Source organism: Muntiacus reevesi, chromosome 1 (genome assembly GCF_963930625.1).
Source record: "Muntiacus reevesi chromosome 1, mMunRee1.1, whole genome shotgun sequence".
NCBI classification, from domain to species: Eukaryota; Metazoa; Chordata; class Mammalia; order Artiodactyla; family Cervidae; genus Muntiacus; species Muntiacus reevesi.
In genome coordinates, this window is record NC_089249.1 from 76846369 (window position 1) to 76869622 (window position 23254).

The 23254-nt window shown below is 56.3% G+C and overlaps 1 protein-coding gene across 5 annotated transcripts; it reads left to right on the plus strand.

Annotated features, from left to right (window-relative positions):
- Positions 1-1078: 1078 nt before the first annotated feature.
- INSRR (insulin receptor related receptor) lies at positions 1079-19485 on the plus strand. 5 transcript variants are annotated; one of them, XM_065901764.1, is made up of 23 exons: positions 1079-1147; positions 1652-1808; positions 4853-5404; positions 6962-7265; positions 7360-7502; positions 7695-7839; positions 8709-8923; positions 9172-9298; positions 11179-11417; positions 11630-11797; positions 11889-12084; positions 12275-12316; positions 12394-12614; positions 12872-13008; positions 13092-13254; positions 13476-13581; positions 14242-14321; positions 14504-14733; positions 15404-15514; positions 15647-15806; positions 16104-16233; positions 16355-16489; positions 16966-19485. In XM_065901764.1, the coding sequence occupies exons 2-23, from the start codon at positions 1724-1726 to the stop codon at positions 17207-17209; spliced, it is 3933 nt and encodes a 1310-aa protein (XP_065757836.1). In that variant the 5' UTR covers positions 1079-1147; positions 1652-1723; the 3' UTR covers positions 17210-19485. The 5 variants fall into 5 exon arrangements, 4 of the variants coding, with proteins under 4 accessions (XP_065757836.1, XP_065757819.1, XP_065757843.1 ...); XM_065901747.1 differs by lacking the exon at positions 1079-1147 and adding an exon at positions 1155-1410; XM_065901758.1 differs by lacking the exon at positions 1079-1147 and adding an exon at positions 1181-1283.
- Positions 19486-23254: the final 3769 nt, after the last annotated feature.

A 23254-nucleotide genomic window follows, 5' to 3' on the forward strand; every position in this document is an offset into this window, starting at 1 on the left:
GGGGAGGGGCTCCCAAGGAACCAAACGCAGGGTCTGGAGAAGGAAAAACAGAAGAGACAGAAAGGGATGGTGTCGCCCCCAAACAGCCGGAGAATGGAGACTCGGGAACGGAGACGCCGATTTCCAGGAGAGACCACAGGGTGGCGCTGGCAGCCCGCGCGCAAGGGGTGAGCTCCGCCGGAGTTGGGTGGGTGGGGGCGCGGTCTGCAGCCCCCCACTGGGCTGCGCCGGGCGACCCAGCGTCAGCCACTGACCCGGGCCAGCCAGCACTGGCCCCCAGGCAGGGTAGGGCCAAGCTGGGCTGGGCAGGCATCGATCGCCGCTCTGACAAGACCATCGATTTCTGCGCGGAGAAATTAATAGATCTTCTCTTAGCTCCTCGGACTCGGGAGCCGCCCGCGGGCGGAGCTGGGGACACGTCGGTCCAGGGAGGCCGTGCACCCTGGTCCCCAGCACCAGCCAGAGGGTGGGTCCCAGCTCCTTCGCCCCAAGGGCCTCATGCCTGGGAAAGGGGAAGGAAGAGGGGTCCTGGGGGAGGGACTCTAAAGGAACCCACGAAGGAAGCCCTCCGAGGGGAGAGTTTTTCAGGCCCCAGAACACATCTTCCCCCCAATTCCCCATGACAGAGACAGAGACCGCCCCACCGAGCAGCCCGAATTCAGGAAGGTGACGAGACAGAGGCGGAGCCCACGGGGTGACTGCCCTTTCCACGACGATTTTGGTTGGAACCAAGGGACTTAATCGGGACAGAGCCTCGCGCCAAACGCCTCCTAAGGAGGCTGCGAGGGCCTCGGAGAAGCGAGGGGCTTGGCTATTCCGGAGACGGGTCTTATAACCGCCAGGTTTCAAGCTTAGTTAGTCACCCCGCAGGTGTCAAGGCAGCGGGTGGCAGAACTCAGAACCACCCGTTGCCCGGGGGTGGGGCTGCTTCCTGAGCCGCTCGGGCTAGCCGCGCGCCCCACCTGGGAGAAGTCCTCAGGGGCGGGGCTGGAGGGACCCGCCGCAGCTGCAGAGGGGTTGGGTGGAGCTCTGTTCTAGGCCTACCATCCCCCGGTATTTTGGCCTTATTTCCCCAACAGACCTGTCCACCCTTGAGTTGTCAGGCTAAATATTTTGGCTTGACGGGAGAGGCCGAGAGAGCCGAGAGGTCCCAGTAAACCAATCCGTTGGGTCTGGGGCGGGGAAGCGGGAACTGGGCGCGGCCCCTGCGTGCCGCCCTGGGAGATACCGCGGCAGCGCGGCCAGCTGGCGCTGGGGAGCCGAGCGCGCCCAGAGGGATTCGGGTAGACTCTCCCCGGAGAGTCCCGCGAACCCGGGACCCCCACTGCTCTCCTCGGCCTGCTCCCCGGGCTTCTGCCCCCGCCCTCGGGGTTGACCAGGCCTCTGGCGCTGTCTTTTGCTCAGCACCCCGTATGACTTTTTTCCCCTGGAAGCCTGAGTCTCCCGGTTGCTGTCTGCATCTCCGTCCCCATCTCTCTGTCTCCGGGTTCACACTGAGTCTCTGGCTCCGGCGGCCTGTCACTGTCTGTGTCTCTGTGGCTCTCATTACTTCTTTTCTGTCTCCTGCCATCTCTATGCAGGATCCTTTGTCGTTCTGCCCCTTCCCTTCCCTTCCCTTTCCCTCTGAAGCCTGCATCTCTGTGTCCCTTAGGACCCGTCAGACCCTTCTCCCTGGAGCCATCTGGACGGGAGCCAGGACTGGGCACCAGACAGGACCAGGACAATGGCAGTGCCCAGTCTGTGGCCATGGGTAGCCTGCCTGCTTGCAATCCTCCTCTCCTTGGGATTTGGCCTGGACACGAGAGAAGGTGAGTCCCCAGCCCTGTCTCCTGGAGCCCCATCTCCCTCCCAGCAGACTGGGAAGCCAAACACTGAATTTCCTCCCAGAACGCATCTATTTCCCCACTGTGACATGAAGACTGGGGGTAGCTCTCAGAAGGACTTCCCACCAGGGAAAGAGGTCATTTCTAGAATCACTGAATGGGAGAGGGGGCCAGGATGGGAAGGAGCTGAGAACTAGGCACCATTAAGTAACTGAAGCCACTGTGCAGACAGGAAACTGAAGCTCAGAGAACCGAAAGGTCAAGCTAGACTGATGTCCTGAACTCCTGCCTCTGGGTCCTGTCCTGGGTCCCCCACTTTGAGGGCCCACCCATTGGGCTAGGGGGCTGCTTTAAATTAGTCCCCAAGCTAAACACTGTGTAGTTTGGGGGGATGGGACCACATAGACGCAGTGGCTCTCATGGGGGTGCTGGGGACTTGGCAGGGAGAGGAAAAAATGCTGAGAGTGGAAGATTCAGAGGCGGAAGGAGTAAGAGATGACCTTCTCCCCAAACCCACTGTTCCCTCCCAGACTGAGGGAGCTCAGGAATCCAGGGCTCTGTGCCTCAGGGGTCACGTGATGCCCTCAGACTGGGGGCTTCCAGGGGCAGAGCAGAGTCTGCCCTTCCTGTAGAGACAGAGGGGTGATGTGAATGGGTTGGGGTACGGAGTCCCCAGAAGACTGCTGGTTCCAGAGGCACTGCCTGCAAGGCCCAGCCCCACTGCCTGCACCCCTCACCTCCTCCACTGCCGCCCTAGGACAGGGCATAGCAGATGCCAGCCAGGAGCACAGTTGTCAGGACAGGAGCACGCCCCTGGGATGTGGGGGAGGGAGGTGTTTGGTCAGGGGACCCAGATGTCTGGTTCCCAGTGCAGCTCTGCACAGGGCCATGTCTGGAATGGAGGCAGGCAGGGGTTAACCTGTGAAGGTCGCTAGATTTGTTTTTCCAAATGATCCCATCAGGGGAGCCCTAGAGAGGCCAGGGCATGATGGGAAGTGGCATGTGGGCTCCTGAAAGAACCCCCCATCTGCCTGCAGAGCCTGATTGGCCTTTGCCTAGAGGGACGAGAAGTGTTTTCTCATCCCCTCTCTTTGTGTGTGTGCATGTGTACCTCCAAGTGCTCAGACACACAGTTGCCGGGCAGAGCTGAGCACAGGGACCGTTAATGACAACAGGGAGAAGGCATGAAGTAAGCCCCAGGGAGCCAGCCCAGCCTGCTCACCCCCTTTAAAACATCAGGAGATGGACCGGGGTATCCAAGATGCCTGCCATGTTGCTTGAGGGCTGGGTAGGAGGGGAGGGAGCGGACACTAGAGAAGTTAGCAGGACTTGACTAGCAAACCAGAAGATTCAGACCTGAATTTTCTGAGTGAGGACCATGGAAAGTATCCTTGGGAGAAGTGAGAGCAGGAACCAGGTATCCAACCTATTAGGAGAATTGTCCTAGATGACTTGGGGAAAGAAAGAAAAATGGGGCCAGGGTCCTGGGACCCAAAAAATCCAAACACACCCAGTTCCCTGAGGGAGGAATAGACTTGGGATCCAGATGCCATCGATTCAACTCACAACCCCTGAGTGCCCAGTGCTTCCTGCCCTGAACTGGGCAGTATGGTGACTGACAAGGGCCCCAACCACAGGAGAGTCCCTCCTTGGAAGTGATGACAGAGACAGAAAGCAGTGTTGCGGCCATACCCCAGGTGATCTGGTATGAGTGCTGAGCCTGAAGGGGAAGTGATTAACTCAGGGTCGGGGGTCAGGGAAGGGGGGCTTGACCTGAGGCTCTCAGGACAAGAACTGAGGGGTTAGCAGGCCAAGGAACTAAGGTATTAGTGGGGCCCAGTTTATCAACATCCTGGAATGTCAGGCTAAAGAATTTAAACTTGAACTTTTGGCAATGGGGAGCCATGGAATGTTTCTTTGAGAATAAACAGATGCTGGGACCAAGGTTCTAGCTTCCTTAGGCCTGGGAGAGAAGGGGAGTGTATGAAGTTCAGACTATTGTTTCTCAGTCACAGAATTCATTCATTCATTCCTTCATCAAATATTTACTGAGCACCAATTTTGCGCCAAGCACTATATCAGGCACCAAGGACACAGCAATGAATTACATGGTGATCCCTGCCCTTCTAGAGCTTACAATAAACAAAATAAATGGGTAAATTGTATATTAGCCAGTGCTAAGCATTTGAAGAAAAACTAAGTAGGAAAGGGAGCAGGAGGTAATAGGGTGATCAGAGAAGTCCTCACTAAGAAAGTGACATCTGAGCAAAGACTTCAAAGAGGTGAAGAGCCACTGACGGAGGAGGGTTCTAGCCAGAGGGAGCAGAAGGTGCAGAGACCCCAAGGCAGCAGCCTGGCAGGCTTGTTTGAGAAACCACAAGACAGCCGGTGTCTCTGAAGAAGAGAGAAAAAGGGGATAAAGTGGGAGAAGTACAGAGGCCCTGTAGGCTGTGGTAAGGACTTCAGCTCTTCACCCGTGAGATGGAGGCCACTGGGGTGTTGTGCGCGATAGAGGAGTGTGCTCCAACTTGTGTGATGTGTTTCCACTCTGGCTGTGGAGTGGAGGATAGAAGAGAGAGGGGAGAGGGCGGAAGTGGGGAGACCATTTAGGAAGCTATTACTGTAAAGTCAGGAGAAGATATGGTGAAAGCAGTGAAGGTGGTTCTGGGCATATTTTAAAGGTGGAGCTCACGGGGTGTGGGGGTTAGAGAAGGAAAGGACTCACGGAGGCTTTCGCTTTGGCGTCTGACTGCAAGAAGGAAGTTGCAGTCAGCTGAGAAGGGGACCTGAGTTTGGGGGGGAAGGTCGGGGGCTCACTTTTGCCCAGGTGGGCTCCTCTGGTGGGGATCCTCTAAGCTGCGGATGAAGCCTCTGAGGCCCAGAGAGGAGGTTCCCCCCACACCCACAGCAGAGCCTGACTCTGCCTTAATGTCCCCTCCCAGTGTGGTTCCCTCCTCCCCAGCTGCCAGGGCAGAATGGGGTGCTTGGCCCAAGCTGCACTGATGGCTACCTGCCGCTTGTACCCACAGTGTGCCCCAGCCTGGACATCCGATCAGAGGTGGCAGAGCTGCGGCGGCTGGAAAACTGCAGCGTGGTGGAGGGCCACCTGCAGATCCTGCTCATGTTCACAGCCACCGGCGAGGACTTCCGTGGCCTCAGCTTCCCGCGCCTCACCCAGGTCACCGACTACCTGCTGCTCTTCCGGGTCTATGGCCTGGAGAGCCTGCGTGACCTCTTCCCCAACCTGGCGGTCATCCGCGGTGCCCGCCTCTTCCTGGGCTACGCGCTGGTCATCTTCGAGATGCCACACATGCGGGACGTGGGGCTGCCGGCGCTGGGGGCCGTGCTGCGTGGGGCTGTGCGTGTGGAGAAGAACCAGGAGCTCTGCCATCTGTCCACCATTGACTGGGGTCTGCTGCAGCCTTCACCTGGTGCCAACCACATTGTGGGCAACAAGCTGGGCGAAGAGTGTGCCGATGTGTGCCCTGGCCTGCTGGGCGCCACCGGTGAGCCCTGTGCCAGGACCACCTTCAGCGGGCACGCCGACTACAGGTGCTGGACCTCAAGTCACTGCCAGAAAGGTGTGCACCGGCGCAGAATAGGGCAGGGAGCACAGGGAGGGCAGAGGCAGATGGCGCCGGGCAACCATAAGATGGTATGTGTCAGTGCTTTGCTGACACCAACTCTCATGCATCCATGAGGGAGGTACTGTCTTTATTCCAGTTTTGCAGATGAGGAAACTGAGGTTCAGAAAAGCTAAATAACTGACATAGCATCAGGTAGTCAAGGGGCAGGCACAAGACAGTATCAGGTAGTCATGGAGACAGTAAAAGAAAGTGTAAGTTGAATATGGGGTGAAGAGGAGCATGAATGGATTCAAGGCAACTGTACAAGAGGCAGTATGAGGCAGAGGTCAAGAGCAAAGCCGACTGTCCTGGGTTTGAATCTCAGCTTTACTACTTACTGGCTATGTTCATTTTGCCTCTCTGTGCCTCGATTTCCTCATTTGTAAAATGATCGTAGCATTGTGATGAGGAATGAACTGTTCTGTAAAACATTACAACAGTGCCTGGACCATGGTAGCTAGTTCTGTTTCTGGTACAAACGGCCATAGTCCAGGCTGGCAGTACTGAAATGGGGCGGTTGGGAGCTGGGTGGAAGAAGAAGAAAGGAGGAGGTGACAGATGAAGAACAGGACAGGTGAGGACAAATATGTGATGTGGGATCTTTTTTAGGAGGTAAGGTGCCTGGAGGGGAAGCAGAAGGAAAGAGTGGAGAAAAGGAAGGGTGGAATAAGGCGGGGATGGTTAGAGGAGGAGGTGAAGGTTATAGAGGAGGGAAAGGGAACCCTGAGAGTTTTGGAGCAGATCTGGGGTCCCCAAGATGGGGTTTCCTTCCATGCAGCCCCTGGAGGTCAGCTCTCTTCACCCCAGTGCCTCAGCATCAGGGCAGAAGAGTAACCAGATCCCTGCTGTATCCACTGTGCCCCCACCCCCGCTGTCTCCCTGTTGGCTGTAAACACAGCTGCTGCATATCCTCTCTCGTGTATAGTGTCAACACGCCCTGGCTGACCCCTGCCACACGCATCGCTCCCAGAGACACATCCAGCTGCCACTGTGCAAAGGAGCCAGGCTCCTGGCACCCAGCCCCAACCCCTGCACGTCTGCTCGGGGCTACCTTCCACCCAGGACAGAGACTGAAGAGGGAGGAGGGATGGGCAGAGGCCTGGATCGAATGACCAGGGATGGCCCCTTCTCCCACACACTCCCAGGTCCACCTTGCCCTAGTCCTCACTCCTCAAGAGAAGCTGGCTGGTTCACCTTGGCCCCATGCCCAGCGATGATCTGGGCACCAGGCCTAGACAGGACAGCAGGCTGGGGAGCAGGAGCCCTGATGGACAAGGTCACTGCTTGGTCCTGAGTTCCAATACCCCTGACTAGACACTGTGGGAGGTGGGGAGTCACAGAGAGGGGCCATGGTTCGTATCTTTAAGAGTCCCCATCTGAGGAAGAGTTGGCAACCAGTGTCATCTGAATTGGACAGATTTGGGTGCAGACCAAGAGTGTTAGCCCTTGGGGAGAGGGTGGGGCAGGACCAAGGAGGTGCAGATAAGGTCTAATGCAGCACTCTGCCCGCAGTGTGCCCCTGTCCCCGTGGGCTGGCATGCACAGTCAGGGGCGAGTGCTGCCACACCGAATGCCTGGGAGGCTGCAGCCGGCCAGAAGACCCCCGTGCCTGTGTCGCCTGCCGCCACCTCTACTTCCGGGGCGCCTGCCACCGAGCCTGCCCGCCAGGCACCTACCAGCATGAGTCCTGGCGCTGTGTCACAGCAGAGCGCTGTGCCAGTCTGCGCTCTGTGCCTGGCCGTGCCTCCACCTTCGGCATCCACCAGGGTAGTTGTCTGGCCCAGTGCCCTCCAGGCTTCACCCGTAATGACAGCAGGTGAGTGTTGGGTGGGTGGGGGGCACCCTTGGACCAGTGAGGAGGCCCACACTGGTCCAGGGCTCATGCCACATCTTCTGCTTGCCCCTACTAGCATATTCTGCCACAAATGCGAGGGACTGTGCCCCAAAGAGTGCAAAGTGGGCACCAAGACCATCGACTCTGTCCAGGCAGCACAGGATCTGGTGGGCTGCACCCACGTGGAAGGGAGCCTCATCCTCAACCTTCGTCAAGGCTGTTAGTGCCTTCCTCAAAGCCACACCCTTCCTCCTGGCCACACCCCTTACAATGACCCAGCTAAAGCACCACTTTCCATCATCCTGGGTCCCTGCCCTGAGGGCCCCCTTCCCTGGACCCCCAGCCAGCTCCCCCATAATGGACCCATCACTTTCCTTGCCCCTGCTCCAGTCCTGTCTTCCCCATCCCCAGATAACCTGGAGCTGGAGCTGCAGCGAAGTCTGGGACTGGTAGAGACCATCACTGGCTTCCTCAAAATCAAGCACTCCTTTGCCCTCGTGTCCCTAGGCTTTTTCAAGAACCTCAAACTTATCCGGGGGGACACCATGGTGGATGGGTAAGGGGGGACACCATGGTGGATGGGTAAGGGATCAGAAATAGTTTCCTCTATAGTATCTCCTTTCCAACATTCCCAAAACTGTAGTCAAGTGTGTGGGAACCAGCTCTGCTACTTACTAACTATGTTAACTAGGTTAACTTCTCTGGTCCTCAACTTTTTCATCCATAAAATGGGGTTAACATAATAGTACTTATTTCTTAGGCCTGTTGAGAATATTACTGAAACTGTTATGTATAAAGCACTTAAAACAGAGCCTGAAACAAAATATATAAAATTACATAAAATTACATTTACATATCACCCTATATGGATTGCCTATAATTGTCATCTGATCCTCTTAGCTGCAAAGCAAACTGCCTGGGTTTGAAACCCATTCCTACCTCTACCAGTCGAAGCTCACCCTTAATGTAGCCAGGATTTTTCAAAATAATGTTTTAAATTATCATCCAGTCAAGTAATTTCTCGCGTACCCCCCGGGGTGTCCCCACTCCAGCTGGAAAGGCATAGCCCCAAGCTGAGTCTCACTCCGCCCTGTGTCCCCAAAGCCAGGACAGAGCCTGGCACAGAGCAGGTGCTCAGTTAATGTGAGATGCAGGAAGGAAGAAGGTGGAAAAAACTGTTGACCCCATTTCACTGATGAGAAAGACACAGAACGTGGGTGACTTGCTGGACGTCACACTCCTGGTCAGTGGCACAGAGTGGGTGTGTACTAATGCCCCACGGGTACCGGTGTGGGTGGGCGGCTATGCGCCCCTCCTCCCGTGTGCCCCCAGCGCAGCCCCTTCAGGAAGAGCCCATAAGACACACCCTTCCTCATCCCTTGCCCCCACCTGCCGTGCAGAGCAAGGTCCCCTGGCCTCCCCCAGGAACTACACCTTGTACGTGCTGGATAACCAGAACCTACAGCAGCTGGGTTCCTGGGTGGCTGCAGGGCTCACCATTCCTGTGGGCAAGATATACTTCGCCTTCAACCCACGCCTCTGCCTGGAGCACATCGACCGCTTGGAGGAGGTGACTGGCACGAAGGGACGGCAAAACAAGGCTGAGATCAACCCCCGCACCAACGGAGACCGAGCTGCCTGTAAGGCCCGACACCCCAAGCCCTGGCGCCTTGGCAGGGAGAGGGGGGACCTCAAGGAACACTCAGACACACATAGACACGCTCCCGGGTGGAGGGGAGGCTTGAAGGGAATGATGGGATGAGTTCTCTTCAGAGGCCACATTCGGGGTAAGGATGCTGCGGGGTCAGGACGGCGGCTTGGGAGTAGGCGGCTCAAGCAGGTGCTCTCAACATGGTCAAAAGCAGGTGTTCGCCGTTTCCCCACCCAGGCCAGACTCGCACTCTGCGCTTTGTGTCCAACGTGACGGAGGCAAATCGCATCTTGCTGCGATGGGAGCGCTATGAACCGCTTGAGGCTCGCGACCTACTCAGCTTCATCGTATACTATAAGGAGTCGTGAGTGGCGGGGGCGGGGCCAGAGGGGGCGGGGCCAGATAGGGCGGGGCCAGATAGGGCGGGGCTGGGGCGGGGCGGGGCCAGAGCGGGGGTGGGGGCCAGAGCGGGGGTGGGGGTCAGAGCCTGACCAGGCCAATCTGTTGACCACACGTGGGTGAGGGCAGAGCCCTGCGGGGCTGTGGAAAGCCAGAACGCCAAGAACCCCGAGTCTCACTCCCTTGTAAGGCTCATGTCTGGCTCTCCCTTCATCTTCTTCATCCCTCCGTGCCTCAGTTTTATAAGAGAGGATAGTCAGGATTTCTGAAAGCCCAGGAGAGGCGCCCTGCTGGGAAGACTTGGATAATTAAAGCTCAATTCACTATGCTAATGTTTTGTACTGACCACATGCTCCTGCCCCAGCAGCGGTTTGGGAAGTACCCACTAATTTGGCCAGTTTTATCCACATCTTTGCCAGCATTTCATTAAAGCCTGAGGAAGGGCGGTAGCAGGGACAACCAAGAACCAACTGCTCTTTTCTTTGGAGAGAATGTACCGACCACAGCAGGATGGATAGTGGTTAGACTACAGGAAGGACTTCTCCAAAAGCATGGCTATGATCAAAAATAGAAATCTTTAGGAGAGAGAGATGGAGTGAAGAGTACTGTCACCCTTTATGGTAGATGGAAGATGGGAGCTACCTGGTTTGGAATAATTTCCTGTGAATTAAAATGCAGAGATCTTAGTTGCTCACTCGCACAGGGCCTAAGGGAACTCAGGTGGCACAGTGGTAAAGAATCCGCCTGCCAAGTAGGAGACACAGGTTTGATCCCTGGGTCGGGAAGATCCCCCAGAGTAGGAAACAGCAACCCACTCCAGTATTTTTGCCTGGAGAAGTCCATGGACAGAGGAGCCTAGCGGGCTACAGTCCACAGTCCATGGGGTCACAGAGAGTCAGAACATAGCTGAGCAACTTAGTACACACACACACGAACACAGGGCCTGGCCTGGGAGTGGGGGAAAGAAATCTACTCACAGGGCCAAGGCTCTCCTAGGCCTCAGTAGAAGATGAAGGACTCTAGTATGATGAATTGGACAACTTGTTAAAAACAGATTCCTGAGCCCCACCCCCAAAGATTCTGATTCCATTAGTCCTGGGCAGGGCCTGTAAATCTGCATTTCTAACAAGCTCCCAGGTAATGCTGAATCTTCTGGTCCACATATTGAGGAGTGCTAACATGAAGCGCAATGTAAACCCACCCCCCAACCTCTGGCTTGTGCAGCTCACATTCTGCATGACTATACATGGCCGTCATTGAACTCAAAGGGCAGACAGTCTTAGAGGTTTTTCAGGAAACTCCCCTGGCATCTGTCTTGCAGTGTGGCTATGGCTGTGCTTCCTTAGAGATATATACTGTGGGGTGTGTGTGTGTGTGTGTGTGTGTCTGTGTCTGTGTCTGTGTGTGTCTGTGTGTGTGTGTGTTAGTTGCTCAATTGTGTCTGACTCTTTGCAACCCCATGGACTATAGCCTGCCAGATTTCTCTGTCCATGAAAATCTCCAGGCAAGAATACTAGAGAGGGTAGCCATTCCTTTCTCCAGGGGATCTTCCCAACCCAGGGATGGAACCCAGGTCTCCCACACTGCAGGAGGATTCTTACTGTCTGAGCCACCAGGAAAGCCCTATATACTGTGGATCATGGCTCAATTTCAGCTCTGAGCAGATCCACTCAGTGAGTGAGTCATGCCAACAGGGCACTTGCCCCAAAGGGCAGATCCACATCTGCTTCTGAATGCCCTTGCATACACTGGGAGAAGAATGACAGTGACAGTCTTCGAGTGATTCAGAGAAGAGGGGGCAGGGCTAAATGAGCTGCCCCTCAACTCCAGGGATGGGTTGTTCAGCCCATTCCAGAATGCCACAGAGTACATAGGTCCAGATGCCTGTGGGGCCCAGAGCTGGAACCTACTGGATGTGGAGCTGCCCCTCAGCCGCACCCAGGAGCCGGGGGTGACCCTAGCCCCGCTCAAGCCCTGGACACAGTATGCTGTGTTTGTACGAGCCATCACACTGACCACAGCGGAGGACAGCCCCCACCAAGGAGCCCAGAGCCCCATCGTCTACCTCCGAACCTTACCTGCAGGTAGGCTGAAGCCTTTGAGGGGGGTGGGAGCTAGATGCCTGGACCCTGGTGAGAATGGAAGACCATGGGCACCAGAAATAGAGAAGCTGGGTCACTGAACACCTGGCCTGCAGAGGCTGGGCAGCCGGACCCCAGAGAGAAGGGCCCATTACCAGACAGTGTTTAAAAGGGGGATCTGCAGTCCCTCAGTTGTACCCTCCTCCCACCCTCAGCGCCCACAGTGCCCCAGGACGTCATCTCCACGTCCAATTCCTCCTCCCACCTGCTGGTGCGCTGGAAGCCACCGATCCAGCGCAACGGAAACATCACCTACTACCTGGTACTGTGGCAACGTCTGGCAGAGGACAGCGACCTCTACCTCAATGACTACTGCCACCGCGGTGCGCAGGGAGGAGGCGCGGGCCGGAGGGATGGGGTGCCGGGCTGCGGGCGCTGCCGGTCTAACTACTTCCTTCCCCGCCGCCCCTCCAGGCTTGCGGCTGCCCACCAGCAACAACGACCCCCGCTTCGACCGAGAAGACGGGGAACTCGAGGCGGACAGGGAGCCTGGCTGCTGCCCTTGCCAGCACCCACCTCCTGGGCAGGTCCTACCACCGCTGGAGGCACAGGAGGCATCGTTCCAGAAGAAGTTTGAAAACTTTCTACACAACGCCATCACCATTCCCAAGTGAGCGCGAGAAAGGCGGGCGGGAGTCCAGGGTGCTGATGGGCGGGGCTTGTGAGGGGAGGGGAGGGGTGGGGAGGGAGTTGTGGGCGGGGCCTGAGGCGGTGGGTGGGTTTGAAGGCGGTGCGCCCCTGCAGAGGGCACTGAGGCGCGTTCCCGGCGAGCCTGACAGGGTCCTCTCTGGTCTTCCCAGATCCCCTTGGAAGGTGACGTCCATCAATAAGAGCCCTCAAAGGTGAGCGGGGGCGGAGCAGGGGCCGAGAGGCGCGGCTCCCGAGGCAGGGCCATGGCTCTGACTTGCGCCCTCTCTAGGGACTCAGGCAGGAGCCGCCGGGCAGCCGAGGCCCTCCGGCTTGGGGGAAACAGCTCGGATTTCAAGATCCAAGAGGACAAAGTGCCCCGGGAGCGAGCGGTGCTGAGTGGCCTGCGCCACTTCACAGAGTACCGGATCGACATCCATGCCTGCAACCACGCGGCGCACACCGTGGGCTGCAGCGCGGCCACCTTCGTCTTTGCACGCACCATGCCCCACAGTAGGTGATCCTCTTCCAGCTCTACCCCGCCCACACGCCGACCCCCAGGACCCTATCTAATTAGGGCTCTAACTAGCCAGTTTGCCAGCCTCCCACCTCCCTTGCCCCCTCCAACCTCAAGGCATCTCCCCGCTCACTCCTGCCAGTCCCCATAATCTCAGAGTTTCCTGGAACCTCCCAGTTTAGCCCCCTTGCGTTTGAACACGAAGGTGAGAAGAAATAATTGTGTTCGGGTTGCCTGATGGCCTCTCCTGCAGGAGAGGCTGATGGTATCCCAGGAAAAGTGGCCTGGGAGGCAGCCAGCAAGAGCAGTGTTCTCCTCCGCTGGCTGGAGCCACCAGACCCCAACGGACTCATTCTCAAGTACGAAATCAAGTACCGCCGCCTGGGAGAGGTAGGCACCCCAGGAGACACCCTAACTAGCCCCAGTCTGTCCCTCCATCCTCTTCCCAGCCAGCTATTCTGTGCTGCCCTCAGGAGGCCACAGTGCTGTGTGTGTCCCGCCTGCGATATGCCAAATTTGGGGGTGTCCACCTGGCCCTGCTGCCTCCTGGAAACTACTCTGCCAGAGTTCGGGCAACCTCACTGGCTGGCAACGGCTCCTGGACAGACAGTGTCGCTTTCTACATCCCTGGCCCGGGTATGCAGGCCTCTGTCTCAGACCTGTATTCCCCAAACAGCCCCACCTGGGCCCCCACCCACATCTCCCATTGTGGAAACCACAGGCCTCCCCACCTTCCACCCCATCCGCCCTGCCTCCCACTGTGTCCTTGACTTCACCATCTTTTTACAATTATTACTGTTTTTTTCTTTGTTTTTGACTTCTCCATCTTTGACCCTCTACTGTCTTCTGGCCACCAGAGGAGGAAGACTCCGGGGGGCTGCATGTCCTTCTCACCGTCACCCCTGTGGGGCTCATGCTGCTCATCATTCTTGCTGCTCTTGGTTTCTTCTACAGCAAGAAGAGGTGATGACAAGTCCCACTGATTCCCACCCCCCTTCTTCTCTGAGCCCTCATCATAACATCAGTGCCATCAGATGGTAGTAGATGAGACAGCAAAAAGGACTTCCTTAGAAATAGTAACTCTTCCCCTGGGGGCATTGACATACCTGGAGGAAAGAGACATACTTTTTAATTAGGGTGACCAACTTGTCCACGTTTGCCCGGGACTTTCCTGATTTTAGTAGTAACAGACCCAAATTCTGGGAAATCCCTCAGTCTGGGCATCCTGGGATTGTTGGTCACCATACTCTCAGCCTGAGAGCTAATGAAACTGGTCCAATCAGCAGAAAAAGAAGCAGGAAATCTCAGGATGTGTCCTGGGCTCCTTGATGTCAGATCCTCCTGGAGCTGAATATGAGGGGGAACTGAGGACAGGACTTTGATTAGCTGGTTTTGAGGACTAGCTGAGGAAGCCAGAGCTTCGCTACTCTTGTCCTCCCTATTCCCAGCCTGTCAGACCCTAGATCCCAGGACTAGGACCAAGACCAGCTTGGGAAGTCCTTGGGGCTCTCCAGGGGTCACCCTGACCAGAGCTAAGATAGGATCAGTAACTTCCTTCCTCTTTGGAATATCCCTCTTCCTTGTCCTCTGACATGGCTCATTCCTTTCCGAGGACCCTTCCAGGCTGACCCCCCTCACCTCCCATTGCAGAAACAGCACCCTGTATGCCTCTGTGAATCCGGAATACTTCAGCGCCTCTCACAGTAGGTCTGGGGGTGGCTGGACAGGTGGTGTGGGAAAGGGAGACCGGAGGGGAGAAGAGACAGACTTTCAGGCCACCTCGGAGAAGGCAGCCTTGGAACCTGAGCCCTTCAGAAGAGAAGAGGGTGGGTGGGGGTGTGGCAGAGAGCAGTATCCTTGCTTGTGACCCCCCACTTCCTCTCAGTGTATATCCCTGATGAGTGGGAGGTGCCTCGGGAGCAGATCTCCATAATCCGAGAACTGGGCCAGGGCTCTTTCGGGATGGTATACGAGGGGCTGGCACAAGGACTTGAGGTTGGAGAGGACCCCACGCCGGTGGCCCTGAAGACCGTGAATGAGCTGGCCAGCCCACGAGAACGCATTGAGTTCCTCAAGGAAGCCTCTGTCATGAAGGCATTCAAGTGTCACCATGTGGTAAGGAAAGGTCAAGTTCAATATCAGGGTCAAAACTAGGATGAAGGTCATATGGTTAGAGGGAAAAGACCAGAGACGAGGTCAGGGCACCATCAAGTCCACGACTGGGACTGTGGTTAGGATCCTGACTGGAGTAAAAGTCACGGTAGGGCCATAATAGGATCATGGCTAGAGCTGAGATCAGTCATGGTTGGTCAATACTGAGTGTTCAGAGCATTATTAGGAGGGTGACTGAAATCAAGGTCAGAATTGAGCCAATCATGAAGACTGAGATGATAGATACAATTAAGGTCATGGATTAAGGAGACTTCCCTAGTGGTCCAGTGGCTGAGATTCCACGCTCTCAATGCAGGGGGCCCAGGTTCGATCCCTAGTCAGGTAACTAGATCCCAGATGCCACAACTAAAGAGCCTGTATGCCATCAACTTAAAAAAAATCCCATGTGCCACAACTAAGACCCAGTGGCAACCAAATAAATATATTTTATTTTAAAAAAGATCATGGGTTAGGGTCAGGTCATTGTTAGGTCAAGATGAGGGTTATGGTCATGGCTAGGGTTAGGAGGGTTGGTGTCTGAGTCAGGTTGTGGTCACAGCATAACAAGGTTTTGGCCGGGTGGGTCAAAGGGAGCTGGGTAGACCTGCAAGCAGGCTCTTTCTCTCCATGTCAGGTTCGTCTCCTGGGTGTGGTGTCTCAGGGTCAGCCAACTCTGGTCATCATGGAGTTAATGACCCGAGGGGATCTCAAGAGCCATCTTCGATCTTTGCGGCCCGAGGCAGAGGTGGGGACCAGGAAGCTTCTGGGTGAGGGGCTGGGTGAGGAATTAGAAAGGACTTGGGGAGTTGAAGGCATAATCCTTGTGCAGGAGTACAGCCTCCAGTTCCTGCTTCACCAGCCCGTCTCTTGGTTCTAGAACAACCCTGGGCTCCCACGGCCAGCACTGGGAGATATGATCCAGATGGCTGGTGAGATCGCAGATGGCATGGCCTACCTTGCTGCCAACAAGTTTGTGCATCGAGACCTGGCGGCCCGGAACTGCATGGTGTCCCAGGACTTCACCGTCAAGATTGGGGGTACGGAGGGGGCCAGGCAGGTGGGGGCAGCCTGGGTAGAGAGACTCCCCCAAGCAAGGCATGAGAAGACCCAGGCCTGTCCCACAGCTCTGTCCCTGATCGCCCCCTGAGCTGCCTCTCAGTCTCTCCATCTGAGGACAGCAGGATTTGGATGGGATGATATTTGAGGTCCTTGGAGCGCTTACATTCCAGGATTCTTGGAGACTGCGGAGGTGGCGGGGGTTGGGAGAGGTGCTCCTGGGCAGGAGCTGGTGAATGGCTCTGCCACCCCACACCCCGTCCACCCTCACTTTCCAGACTTCGGGATGACTCGAGATGTGTATGAGACAGACTACTACCGCAAGGGCGGGAAGGGGCTGCTGCCTGTGCGCTGGATGGCCCCCGAGTCCCTCAAAGATGGAATCTTCACCACCCACTCTGACGTCTGGTGGGGCCCGGCTGGAGCAGGGGGCTCAGGGGTGTGGAGGCAGGGTCTGGGATGCACTCCCTAGGGTGTGCTGAGCTGCACGAAGCATGCAGGGCTCAGGGCCTCCTCCCTGTCCTCCCAGGTCCTTCGGCGTGGTGCTCTGGGAGATCGTGACCCTGGCTGAACAACCCTACCAGGGCCTATCCAATGAGCAGGTGCTCAAGTTCGTCATGGACGGTGGAGTCCTGGAGGAGCTGGAGAGCTGTCCCGTTCAGCTGTGAGTCACCCCAGCCTGGCCCTGCCTCGACCCTGCCCTGCCCGCATCTGCCCCACCCCGGGAGTCTCCGATCCCCAGCTCTGATCCCTTCAACTTGAAATCCCCACTGCAACCCCCATTTACTCCCCTGTGACCCGAGCAGGCTTCCCTGGTGGCTCAGTCATTAAAGAATCCGCCTGCAGTGCAGGAGACCTGGGTTCGATCCCTGGATTGGGAAGATCCCCTGGAGGAGGGCATGGCAACCCACTCCAGTATTCTTGCCTGGAGAATCCCATGGACGGAGGAGCCTGGCAGGCTGCAGTTCATGGAATCGCAAAGAGTCGGACACGACTGAGCAGCTAAACACAGCACAGACCTGAGCAGACATACTCCCCCCACGACCCCCTCCGTGACCCCCTCCGCCACACTGACTGACCCTCTCAATGCAGGAGGCAGGAGGCGTGCACCCCTCTGACACGGCCCCCTGCCTCCACCAGGCAGGAGCTGATGCGGCGCTGCTGGCAGCAGAACCCGCGCCTGCGTCCCACCTTTACCCACATCCTGGACAGCATACAGGAGGAGCTGAGGCCCTCCTTCCGCCTCCTCTCCTTCTATCACAGCCCAGAATGCCGGGGCGCCCGGGCCTCTCTGCCGCCCGCCGATGCAGAGCCTGACTCCCCCCGAACCCCAAAAGAGGCCTCTTCAGACTTCAGCCCCCAGAATGGGGGTCCAGGACATTGAGGGGCACCCCGTTCCCTGGGTGATTGGCCTCCCATGGACAGAGAGAGGAAGGGACCTAAGCTTTGCAGCCATGAGAGGCTGAGACATTCACACCCCAGCCCCCTGCTGAGACAGCCGAAGGAGACCCAGAGCGGGAGCAGGGCAGGTTGGGGGGTGACAGGGAGACCACAGCTGAGTCACGGCAGGAAAGGTTTTCTTAGGAGAAAGTAAACAAGGCCACAGCAGGAGCGGAGATTAGATGGTGGACAAGCCGTTCTGAGTGAGAGCCTGCTCAGACTAGAAGGAGAGGCCGGCCTGCTCTGAAGGCAGGGTCTGGGGACCCCACCGTCGGTTTTGGAGCTCCTGTGGACCTCTGGGGCCATCAAATTGCTAGAAACCAGACAAGCCGCCAGACTCGGGTCTGGAAGCCTCTCTGTCTGTGTTTGGGATGCTGGGGCTGAGCGTCCAGATGACCACTCTTTGTGCCACTGTGTCTCACCCCCTCCCCCTGCCCCATGCCATAGTGCGTGTGGGGAGAACGCAGGGCCCTGGCTGAGTGGGTTCCCAGCCTGGCCTGGAGGCCTGCCCTCTCCCCGGCCTCCCCTTTGCCTCACCCAGGGACCCCAAGCTTGGTGCTCCCCCTTCCTCTTCTCCAGGGCCTTCCCTCGGTGCAGACTCACCCCTTCTCCCAGGCCCTTCCCCTCAATCCCCCTCCTACCCTGGGATTATTAAGGCTTTAAGAGCCTTGCTTCCTCCCTGCCCTCACTCCTGCCCCCCACCCCTGCCTCTCATGGGAAGACTGGAGAAGGCACAATAAAGGCCGAGGTCTGTCTGTACCCTGGTCCCGGGCAGCCCATTATCTCTCCATCTGTATGGTCTTAACACTGGATGAACTTCCTCCCTCCCTCCTTGGGGACCTGAGGTGGTGACCCTGAGGCTGTGATACAGGATAAATACACTGCTGTCAAACACCACCTCCATGAGGACCTGAGCAGCCGGGGTTGCCATGGCAGTGAAGCAGGACAATCCTGCTATTATCTGCGGCTCAGGCGGCCAGAAGTGGTTGAGCCCGGCAGGGGAACCTTTGTATCTGGGCTCCCAGCCTCACCAGCCCGTCCCCCACACCTCATCTTTAGGTCATCTCTTGCTGTCTCCACTGGATAGACATTTCCTGGGATCTCCCACGACAGACGTGAGGTGGGCAGAACGTGGGATGGGGGAGGAGGGGTCTTGATGGCATTACCAGTCCAGGCTGGATGCCCCCCTGCCAGGGCAGGGAACACGTCAGAGCAGAGTCTATGTGTCTGGCTCCCTACTGTTATGCCATCCCATGAGCAGAGATGCCCTGGAGGCATGTTAAAGCAACACTTGGGAGTTGGTTTCCAGGCTCTTACACCAGTGCTATCAGGGCATCTGAAGGGGGGGAGTTGCAGATGAATGACTTAAAACCTTGCTGAAGGGAGTGCTAGCAGAAGGGGCTGGGCCTGACTCAAGGCGTTTTAGAATCCTGCACCAGTGTTTCCTGCATGCAGGCCCCTGTGCCCAGAGCTCCCATGCCGCCTGCTGCCACACACACAGCAGGTCTAGGGAGAGTTATACTTCTAAGCGCTTGCTCACTCCAGCAGCTGTCGTGCAAACCACAGCTCCTTAAGGCATGAGTGGAGTGGGTATGAGTCTGTGCAAGGCCGTCTCTATGTAACAACCACAACTCACCGTGCACTAGCCTGACAGGGGCAGCAAGGACCGCGCATCCCACCGCACCCCTGCCCTGCCTGTCATTGGTGACTAAGGCAACAGTGACCCCTAATGGTTGCTGGCAGAATCACAGTTTAGGAAGAAAAGCGGGGGGAAGGTTGTTTTCTCCTCCCCTGAGATGCTGGTCTCAGAGAGGCTACTATCGAGTACAAGGGAGGAGAGACTCCACACAGGAAGCTTGGATCCGAGACCTGCACACTTGCACAGATCACACAGGTAACCCCGAGCTTGCACAGGCCCTGAGGTCAGCAATGGGGTCAAGCCCCCTCCCCACTACCCACGTCCCCTCACCTCCACAGGATGGAGCAGGGCATGCTCAGGAAGTGCTGGCCATCTGAATGGGGAGGGGTTTAAAGAAGGGATTGGGGAAAAAAATAAAGAAGGGATTGGGAGCTGAAGAAAAGAGAGTTTCAGAAAAAAAGGGTCTGTGCTTTACCTCCAAAGATGAGTAGCTGTTGACTGATCCAAAAGAATGTTTGGGAGAAGGATGTAAGGATACTGGAAGACAAACTCGGCTACCATCTGTACCCTGGGAAAGAAACATGTATATTGTCAATAACTAGACTCCAATAAAATTTTTTTTAAAAAACCTGGATGTAATAAGGTAGCAAGAAGGATGGCAGTTAGATTTCAGAAGGGGACTTCTCAACTATACAGAGAAGCTTTGTGGGGGGAGGAAGTGTCTCCTCTCTCAGAGACAGCTAGAGACAGACAATAGGTTTACAGGGCTAGGGAGAGTGACAGACACATGCCACAGAAGCAGAAGGATGAATGCAGTGACTAAAAGGGTCCAGACACACCCTTGATTTTCTCCTCTCCCCCAGACTCAGACAGAACTTCAGTAAAAATGCAACTGGCTGGAAAGGGAAGAGAATGGAGTGGAGACAGATTAGCATAAAAGAATGAAATGTTTGGGACCTCCCTGGTGGTCCAGGGGTTAAGAATCTGCCTTGCAATGCAGGGGATGCGGGTTCAGTCCCTGGTCCAGGAACAAAGATCCCACACGCCGTGGAGTAACTAAGCCCATGTGCTGCAACTAGACAGCCTGCGCTCTGCAGGGACAGATCCGGCATGCGGCAACTAAGACCTAACACAGGCAAATAAATAGAGTGGGAGTGAAGTCGCTCAGTCGTGTCCGACTCTTTGCGACCCCATGGACTGTAGCCTAACAGGCTCCTCCATCCATGGGATTTTCCAGGCAAGAGTACTGGAGTGGGCTGCCATTTCCTTCTCCAGGGGATCTTCCCAACCCAGTGATCAAACCCAGGTCTCCTGCATTGCTGACAGATGCCTTACCGTCTGAGCCACCAGGGAAGCCCTCAAATAAATAAATATCTAAAAAAAGAATGACATGTTTACCACCTACCCCTTTGGAACTGTTCTTATGTCCTCTTGACAAGTCCCTCACTTGAGCAAAGGGATGCTAGAGGCTATGGGTCTCGTGTCCCACCCCCTCCAAGCTCAGGATGACTGATGCATCTTCATGGGGTAGGAGATGGGAGCCTTCTACAGTGAGGGACCCAGAGGCCTGGGATAGGAGGTCTGAGATCAAGTGGTTGAGGGTCAGGAGAGCCGTGCCACTGGATCAGGCCTAGGTGGGGGCAGGACAAGTTGGGTTACAGTTCCTCTTCCTCTAGGCTCTGGGCATAGAGCAGTAGACTGCAGCCGGGGTGGCTACTGGGTGTCATCACAGAGGAGGAAGAGCAGAGTTCCGGGACAGGAAGGCCAGCATCCTGCTCCTGCTCCCAGGCCAGCCCCAAACCCCATGCTCCCTCCAAGTCCTAGGGAACTTGGATGGCAGGGCACTGGGTCTTAGATGCCCAGCCAGGGGGCAAATCTGGAGTAGAAACTTGAACCTGCCCCTCGGCCTAGTGTCAGCAACGCTGTGGAAGCCCCTCCCCTGGTCCAGCGGTTGCCTGTCTTCCTCTGCAACCTTCAGTTGTGACAAAGGACAGGGGAGATGTTAGTCACAGCCACTGCCCACAGCAAGAGGCTTCCAGTCAGAGGCTTCAATGCACAACCCCTCAGGCCATCAGCACCCACCCCCAGGGGCAGAAAGGGGAGTTTGGGGGTCCTCTCATCCCTGTAAGGCTGATGGGCAGTGTGCTGGCACCTCCTGCCAACCCTTGATCTTTGCCCGGGAGTTAGAGGGCTTGAACACCCGGGGCTTCTCCTGGTCAACTTCCATGAATGGGAGCCCCTCTGGGTCACTCACCTAAAGACACTACTAGTGAGTGGACACTCGGGTGGTATTATCTGTCCCCAGAGAGTGAGGGAAGTGACACTGAATGCATGCCGAATCGGGAATCCAGGCTGGTAGGGCTGGGATGGAGTCAGAAGGGAGGGCACTTGGTGAGCCCAGGGACATAACATCAGGAGCTTGAGATCAAGTGCTTAGGTACCCCTGATGCTGGCTGAATGAAGGCACTACAAAGGGGCCGCAGAGTTGAGAGTTTTGATGTCCTTGCTGTGGAAAGGAGGCCTAAGGGCCAATGGGCAGGCATTCCCAGTGGGTGTGGTGAGAGCTGGTGTGCCCACCCAGCCCGGATATCTGGGTCACCAAACTCAGGGGTACCTGCCCTTCTCCAAAGCCAGGAGATGAGGCGCCTGCCCAGGATGGTCTTGGAGTGAGCAGGCCAGGAGCTTCTCTTCCCATCTTCAGTCCTGCGACAGAGGGGAGACAGGAGAGGTGGGGGGAGGGCCCGGTCAGTGGTGGGTGGGCAGAGGGAGGCATTCCCCAGATAAATATGCCAACTGAAATCCTAGGACAGAGAAGGGGGCACAAAACTCCTTCCTGCCTCTCTCCCCACCTCCATCCCCAGCGGCTGCAGCTCTCAAACACCACAGCCATGGTCAGATGTCGGGCAGAGGGCGAGCAGGAAAGGATGAGGTGCTAGGAAGGGAGTGAGGGGAGAGAGCCAGGCAAAGGCAGGGGGGTGTGGGGGAGGAGACCCAGGGCGACAGGGAGATAGGAGTTCAGAACCTCTCCACACACGTGCATTGGCGGCTCTGCAGATGCTCCATCCCTCGGCTCTCTGTGAGTCTGCCCACTCCTTCCCACTCATAAGCAACAACAGGGAACCTTGGTGTTCAGTCATATCTGGAGGTGAGGGGGCTTCACATCTTGAAGGAACAGAGGGGGCCACCTAGGTTTTCGCCCTCTCAGATTGTGTCAAGTTGGTCCTCAGGCAGCACTGGACAGAAGAAGGGAAGTGGGCAGCGGTGCAGGGGGAAAGGGGAAGGGTGGCGGCAGGGAAGACACTCTGAGACTATGCAGGGAGACTCTCAAGCAAACGAGACAGAGGCCCCTTCCTCTCTGAGGGGCAGAGAAAGGAGAGCGGGTGAACAGAAGGACGGAGGTTGGCAGCTGGGCCAGGCAGAAGGACGCAGAGATAGAGGGATCTAGCCAGCATCCATCTCCTCAGATGGGAACTGGAAACTGACTCCTGCCCAAAGCAGGAAGGATGCAGGTAGGACGATAGAGAGTCTTCTGGGGAGCAGGGTCGGGGGAGGCCCACATGCCAAGGAGGCAGAGGTGGCCTGTTTTGGAAGCAGAATTACGTAAGGGAGAGACCTCCCTTAGGAAGGCCAAGGGCCGAAATAAGATAATGGATGCCAAGTGCTTTGTAAGCTATAGAGCACTATACAAGCGATTGTTGTTGTTATCTAATTGTGATGTCATTTAAAAAGATGCTGCAGAAGTACATTTAGGGCCATGGAAAGATGGCCGTGATGCACTGAAGAATGGCAAGAGGAGCTTTCACGTAATATAAATGCAATTTTTTGCATTTACATGTACAAACCCAGAGAAGTATCTGGACGCGTAAGCATTCATCTGGGAGATGAGGTTATGTGTGATTTATACCTTCTTTTTGCTTATCTGTATTTTCTCTTTATGTTTTTTAAAGAACATACATAATTTATGTCATGAAAAACAAGCAGTTTGCTTTGCAAGGAATGAGGCTTCCTCCAACTTGGGCTCAGGAAGGGTGAAGCCCCTGGCTCTGTCCTCTCAGCCTGGTTGGGTACTTCAGGGTCTGACCCATATATATTCTCGAAGAGCATTTTCCTCCATGCTGTAGGCTGGGCCAAAGTCAGTTTTCATGAATTTAGGATTGGCAGTTTGTTTTTACAACCTCACGATGTTTCCGGCTGGGAAGATATAAAACGGGGGGAGGCAGAGGAAGCAGAGATTCCCAGCAACTTTGGGCCCACCCAAAGGGAGGGCTTACTGTGTCTGTAGGGCCACCTCCCCCACCCACCCCTGCCGGATCAGCCTTTGCTTACAGTGGCTTCCAGGTGGTGGCAGCC